Here is a 7,500-nt window from a genome sequence, read left to right as displayed (position 1 = left end):
TCCGCGCTGTGGAGCGTCAGCTTGTTGACGGTGCTGCTCGCCGCCGCGGTCCACAGCAACATTGTCTACGGTAAGCTGCCCTCTCTGTATCTGCATCTGTATCTGTCCGCCTCTTGTTTCCGTCTCTCTCTATCTCACTGTCCCGTCCACCGGGGGGCCCCTGACCTCCCTCGACCCCTCTCTCTATCTCTCTGCCGGTGCCCCCTCGTCTGTTGACTCGAGGGCCCTTTTTTCGTTGTTTCCATTTTTTTTATGACAATGGGAATCAGAGAGCCGTTAATAAGCGCATGGGACACTCCCACCCTTCGCCGGGACCCCAGTGGAATTCCTGCCGTTTGTTTTTCAGGAATGTGTGTGTGACTTGCACGTGGGCACAAGGCTGCGCACACACACACACACACACACAAACACACACACACACACACACCGCAGGTCCTGGCTGGTGTAAGGTCACTTTGCCCCATGTGGCTTCCTCTTCTCTTTTCTGTTACATCCACACACAACAAGTACAAAAGCAAGCAAGCATACACACACACACACACACACACACACACACACACACACACACACACACACACACACACAGACTCTCTCTTCCTTTCATGATCACCTGCTCAGCATCTCTCAGGCTATCTGACAGTGTTCGAGGCTCATGCAACGTGGAGATAAGCAGTAATCGCCTTGTACCTTCTCGGATAGCGACGGATGGCTCACTTGGCACGCAGTACAGTAACAGTACAGTTACAGTACAGACACCTGACACGTCTCGTCGCGGCTGAACCCTGTGATGAGCGGATTGGAAAGGAGAGGATTTGATGACAGAGGCAAATATGCAATGCTATCACCCGAGTGATGACCAGGGATACAGTGTCCGATGGGAGGGAGTGGGGCGGAGTTGACGCCTGTAAATGAAAACGCTGCTCTCGCTGCGGCGCCACAGGATGTTCTGGAAATGTTCCTGATCGGGCGAACGAGTCTAACGCGTACAATCTTCTTTTGTGTTCGTCATATGTGAAAGAGCAAAATGTCTGGACGCAATTTGCCTCCAAGAGTTATTGTCAGAAAACAAACAGCTATGTAGCCAATACGTTCTCTAGAGAACCATTGGTTCTCTAGAGAACCAATACTGTACTGTACTGTTATGAAATCAGTACAGTACAGACACCTGACACGTGTCTCGTCGCGGCTGAACCCTGGGATGAGAGGATTTGATGACAGGAGCTAATATGCGATGATATCATCCCTGCCGTGACCAGGGATGCACTGTCCAATGCGCTTTTTCCGATTGCATAACACGTCGATGGCGGGGCTGGTGACCTTTAGAGGGCAAAGTGTGCCGGTGGCGCAATGGAGCGACAGGCCCCTTTGTGATTGACACAGGTAGCATCCTGTTGGCGTTGTCCCTCATTTCACAGTCGCGATTTTTAATTGCACAGTGTCTTGGCACAGGAGCACCAGATGATGATGTAGCCGGTGCAGGCGAGGGGCTTCTCCGATGCACAATCCCCCTGATTTGCATTTGTAATATATTCTCAGATATGCTCTGCAACAACCCACACAGAGTTCGCGGATCTGCACACGCTTTCCTGCGCTCCCGCTGCACGGACACATGGCGCGGGGCGCCGATGTATTTGCGATCGGCACACCACATTTTACTGTACCGTCCACTTTGTTTATCCACATCAGCTGTTTTCCCCAATCTCAGATGAATTATGCATGCTGGTGTTTCCTGCATGTTGGTGTACAAGGTGTGTGTGTGTGTGTGTGTGTGTGTGTGTGTGGGCGAGAGGGCGAGAGGAGGGCTGTCAGCGTGAGCTCACAGTGGTCAGTGCAGTGGAAAAAAGTGTGAAACAATCGGGGGCCGTGCCAAGAATCCGGGATGAGGTCACTGCTAAACAAATGCAAATCGAAGGCCTGTCAAGGCCGCCGCCGCGCCAATGAACGCCGCCGAAGATGAGAAATGCTCGAACGATCTCCAGATTGTGGCGCCGATGATGAAATATCAATCTCTCGTCAGAGCGATGACCCCCCCCCCCCCCCCCCCCCCCCTCCCCCCATCCCCCGACTGTGTAAGCGTGTCATTGAAACGCACGGTGGCGGCGGCGGTGGCGGCGGCGGCGGCGGCGGTTCGTTATTCGGGTCCAAAAAACGATTTCTATGGCTCGCGTTCAGCCACACGTCACATTTGATTAAGGTGCGCCCGGCGGGAGGCCTGATCGTGCATGACCAACTCTTGCTTTGCGTTTCACCTAAGCGCTGTTTAACATTATCACGTCAGTCAAGGGAGAGTAATTAAGCACTGGGACGTCTGACAGTGTTGTGTAGGAGATGAGCAAACATGTCAGAGAGGGAAGTTGAGAGGAGGAGAAGGGGGGTGGGGGGTGGGGGGGGGGGGGGGGGGGTGCTGACTCGAGAGACTTTCAGTGAGCACGCTGAAATCCCCTTAGATTGTACTCAACATCTCCTCCTTTTTCCTTTTTTTTTTTTGCTATCAAAGCATAAATCAAACACTAGTATTAACTGTGCTGAAATGGAACGAACGGCGACTCTGCAGTCAAAGTGAAGAACAGACTGGAAGTAGAATTCTTGGCCCCGTCCGTTCCTACGTCTGTTGCTACGTAAAGCGGGAACCGGGAAGACATAAATCCGGAATCCAAATGCTCACTTTCATCAGGGAAAGTGAGAGGAGTTTGTCTTGTTGGCACCAAGTGCAAGAGAGAAACTGTCAATTCATAGACTTTTCTCAAAGAGGCAAACAAGGGACAGAGGAGCTCTTCTGGGAATTCGCAACAGCACCGAGAACAGTGCCAGCAAAATTCTGGGGGGAGCTTCTCACATGAGTCACAAGGTTTTTGATTATCGCACAGCGACCAACAGGGCGCCATGACACGACGGTTTTCACGTGAAGTCCTCCACCTGCCTTTCCTTCATAACTCTTTTTTTTGGCGGGGGGGAGGGGGGGGGGGGGGGGGGTGGTTTCGGATTCATCCGTGCGCCCAGGCTTCCTTTTAGAGCGAGCGGGACGAAATCGTGGGAGACACTAATTGCCACGCCATTTGACGTATCCATTTCCACAGCTGGATGTGCAGCCATGCACCGCGGACGGAAAGTGCCTCTCCGATGGGCACAGATTAGGCACGCAATTGGCCGGCTGTGCCCGGGTTTCTGCGCAGCTGACCCACTTACGGAGGGCGTCCGTCTGCCGGAGAGCGAGTAAGCGCAGCGTTCCAGTGGCCTCCCATCAGCCACCTGGCCCTCGGCTCCGTGGCAGCCTGGTCCCGAATCCCCCCGACTCCCCCTCCCCCAGGAGAATGTTTGCTTTTTCCCGCGACGAGCAACATGCCCCCGACAGTTTATTTACCTCGGCGAGTTCTGCCGGTCAGAACAAGTCCCGATGCTCCCAGCCGAGGCCAATAATGAAATAAGGATTAGAGGGATGGGAGCGGCGAGATTTACAGGCGGGAGGTCGCCGCCGCCGCCGCCGCCGCGCGCGTGGATCACTTTATCTTGCCACAAAATGGGCTCCGTCCCTCCTCGACCGGCTCTTCCTCGCTGGCTCCGTGCCCGCTCCTTTTGTGTGCCGCTGTTGTTCACTGTTTAACTTCCTGTGCGCCAAAGATGGGAGAGCATTTGGCCCAACGCACAGTTTGCCGGCTAGCGTACAATAGCAGTAGGCGGTTTGGATGTGAGGCCCTCTCGCCTGTTAACAAGGCCGACTGATAAGCAGTGACTCATTAACAAGCCGAGGTACACGGAGCCCCCCGGGGGAATTACCGCCTAGCCACTGTGACATTAATAAGAGGCCTAAGCTATTTTTTTTCCATTTGGCTCGGCTGGCGGAGGGCGAAACCAGTGGTTTCCAAATCTCGACCCCGGCTATTTACTGGCTCCAGTGCTTTTCCCATTTGTTTCAGCGACTGGGTTCCTGGTCTGATCGGAGTTGTTGGGGTGGGGGGGGGTGGGGTCTGTATTGTAAGTGTGGGCTGCAGGTATAACGACATCTGCTGCTTCGGTGGAAAAAAACCCAAGACACCCCTCGTTAGTTTTCTGCAGATTCACTCGGGAAACATCTGTAGGGGGAGTCCAATTAATTCTACCCTTCCCGATCATGACAATTAATGAGCAATATGTTTGTTATTTAAAAAGTAGACAATGACATGCAGTACACCCATGTGTACCCCGGATTTCAATCAGTGTGTCTGAACACAGATTCAATTCGCCATCTAAGAATAACAAGTGAATACTCCCAACTGCAACTGTCTCTTATCAGAATTTGAAATCCAAAAGCCACATTACTTTCATTGTCTCGTCGGTTTTGTTCCTCTCTGATCCCTTTTCAAGTGCGTTTGTCGTCCAGATCGTTGGCGATTACGTAGTGAACCCTGATTGGTTGGCATTAGTTTGCGACAGATCCACATCTGGCGGAAAACCAATTATTCCTCCTGTTCATCATGCCGATTAATTAAGGCGCCGCTGCTGATTGATTAAACTCCCGACAAAGCTCATACCACGAACGCTCCAAATCCAACCCCCCCCCGCCCCGGGGAGGATTTTTCGAATCACACATTATGCACATCTAGCTCGCGTCTGTCCGGGGCTATCTCCACATACTGTATCTCCTCAGACGCGCTGGAAAACATCACACGTGTTTATGCGGCGACGAAGAGAGAACTCGCGGCTCGACAAGGCACCAAGTGTCGATTGGTACTCTGTGCCTAAATCAAGCAGAATTATAATTGCGGCGGCGTGACGGCGCCGTCGGAGCTTTGAAGGTACAGGGAGGGGGGGGGGCGCTCCCGAACGAGACTCCAAAAGACCTCATCCGTGTCCTCCGCCCCGGGGGCCCGACGTGAGATCACATCAGAGCAGATCAATCTTCGCCTCGCGACCGCCGCAATACAACAGCGAATGCCATTTGGAGATTGAAGGAGAGAAGAAGGGCTCTTGAGGGTTTTTTTTTTTCCTCAAAGTGGTATCGCACTCGTCTTCCTCTCAGGTGCTCTCAAAACATGCACATCACTCCGTGGCGACTCGAGGGGGGGGGGCCTCAGAAAATTAGGCGTCCACGTCTTCGCCTGGCTGTCGGCTACAAACCGCCGCTTTCGCGGAGACGCCGCGATTAAACAACCTCGACAACGCCGACGGCGGCGGCGCCGGCAGCCTTGGACTAAATGAATTCACCTGGTCTTCGGTCTTGTTGTCCTGTGAGCCTCAGCTGGCTCTTCCTTTGATCAGGTCCCTCCCCTCCCAGCAGCACCCAACACTTCCCCTCGCAGTTCCTTCCGTCATCCGCCGGAATGCTCCGGTGGCTTGTCTGAATCGATTGGTGAGTGGTTGGTCAGACCAAGGGGCTTCCTGGGAAACGTCTATCTGCTCGTTAAAAGCCCCGTCACCGAGCCGAGGAGAGAAAGCTGCGGCCGTTGTGCCGTGTCAGGGGAAACGTGGATGTGCGTAGCCCCCCCCCCCCCCCCAACCCCCGGGTGCCGGGGCTCCACCGATGAAAGAGCAGAGGGGTCGCTCTTGTTTACTGAGTCTCTTTTGATGATGCCGTCATTCCGAGCCGGCGGTGGCGAGGGCGTTATCGCCGATGCCACAAACCATGAAGCCATTTCAATTTGCCTGCGTGCCGTCGTGGGAATTCTCCCAGTCAGCCTGGTTTCTGCTGAGGATTCCACCGTCCGCTCACAGGATGCTGAGTCTTACTGGGGCCTCGCTACCGCCGCTTTCAGGCATGATGTCGGACCCTGTCCTGAACTTTTCCAGAGGTGGCTGTGCGTGAGGATGCAAATGTCTGGGGATAGAATGTTGCTCCGGGCATTTTCCCGGAAACTGTCCTGCCGGCCACCCTAGTAGGATTTGACATTTCAAAATGTCCGCGGGCGAGCGCACGTGGCAACACGGTCCCGGAAGATCTTCGAGGGAGTGGGCGGGGTTGACCCTGCTCTCTCTGCAGCGCCACAGGACGTTCCCGTTGGCGTGAACACGTCTGACTCTGACAACCACCGCGTGGCATTCGTCACGTGTGAAGGGAGAAACTATAGCTCATATATAGCTCATATATAGAGTTGCAACGATTGAGCGATGAATCGATTAGTAATCGACTACTAAATGAATCGGCAACTATTTTGATAATCGATTAATCGATTCAAGTAGTTTGTAAGAAAAAATTTCAGCTTCTTAAATGTGAATATTGTATTTATATATGACAGTAAACTGAATATCTTTGGGGTGTGGCCAAAACAAAAACATCGTCCTGGGGGTTTTGGGGAAACACGATTGAAAATTTTTCAGCATTTCATGGACCAAACAACCAATCGATTAATGGAGAAAATAATCGACAGATTAATCGACAATAAAAAATGGACGTCAGTTGCAGCCCTAATGTCAATGAGTGCTCTAGAGAACCAGAGATGGGGAAAGTATTTCAAAGCAGTTCTGGTAATTGGTGTGAAATCTGATGGACATTATTGCCCTCGTAAATCTTTTATCAATCTCTACATCATGTACATATTGTATATATATATATATATGTATATATATACTGTGTTTATGAGGATATGTATCTGGATGCTGTATGTGTTTTCCCATCACTGCGTTCTCACCTGAAATACCTCTGAACTGTCTGAACACCTGCTGATTTTCACCTATAACGAAAAAATAAGATATGAAAGTGGTTGTTGAAAATAATTTGTGCTCAACTTTTTGCTTTTAGTTTGGCACCGAATGAACTTTCTGTCTGCAGAGCGGCGGCGTCTGGCGCTGCTGTGCCTCAGCCGCTGATACAACAGTGTCAAAGCGAATCGGTCCGTCAGCCTGACAGAGTCCTCGAGGCCTCGTCCCGTCCCCGTCCAACGTTTCCCTTCTCCCTTTTTTTTTGGGGGACGGCTCTCGGCGTTGACTGACAGAACAATCGCGAGTCGCAGCTTGACATCTGAAAAGTTTCATTTCTTTCCTATACTTTTTTTGTATTGTTTCGGTCTCGAGTTAATTGCGCATTGAGATATTGTTTGGAAACTGTCGGATTAAAGTTTCACTGCTAAAGTTTTTTTTCTCGGCGAAAACAAAGCTACTTCTCACTCAGTGGAGTTCATTTTACGGTTCCACCGCACCGCTGCACCCGCCGCACAATGCCGCTTGAGTGCCCCCCCCCCTCATATACGTCCGCTATTAAAATGCACTCTGTATTATTGAAATGCCCTTTTGCATAATACAGTACCTGGCATTTAGTGTTTGTGTGTGTTTTCACCGTCATTTATGGCCTCATGTAATTGGATCAAATTCTTCATGCGTGCCATGTGCGAACCGGGAGGGCGTTGGGTGTAAGTTGGGTGGTTTGCTTTATCAACAAGAACAACGGTGACGGGTGTGGGATCATTAGACGTGATACTACAGAGGCGCCCGGATTTACTTTGTCGTTGAAGTGGAAAAGGTCGTCTTTTATGAGTCTTTCCTCTGGAAGGCAACGGGAAAAGGATGACGCGGGGCTTTTTCACTGAAGTT

At 51.7% G+C, this 7,500-nt stretch overlaps 1 protein-coding gene across 3 annotated transcripts in view; it reads left to right on the top strand.

The window, feature by feature from the left end:
- The window catches only part of cadm3 (cell adhesion molecule 3), an 86,932-nt gene that overhangs the window by 2,253 nt on the left and 77,179 nt on the right, over positions 1 to 7,500 (top strand). For all 3 annotated transcript variants that reach the window (XM_047332178.1, XM_047332179.1, XM_035633462.2), the window contains exon 2: positions 1 to 70. This exon is cut by the window's left edge and continues 91 nt beyond it. In XM_047332178.1, coding sequence (XP_047188134.1) covers positions 1 to 70 — 70 coding nt within the window. The remainder of the gene's footprint in view (positions 71 to 7,500) is intronic.

The sequence above is a fragment of the Scophthalmus maximus genome, chromosome 5, assembly GCF_022379125.1.
Source record: "Scophthalmus maximus strain ysfricsl-2021 chromosome 5, ASM2237912v1, whole genome shotgun sequence".
Classification (NCBI taxonomy): domain Eukaryota; kingdom Metazoa; phylum Chordata; class Actinopteri; order Pleuronectiformes; family Scophthalmidae; genus Scophthalmus; species Scophthalmus maximus.
Note: the sequence above shows the minus strand (reverse complement) of the source record. Positions and strands in the feature narration are given on the sequence as shown.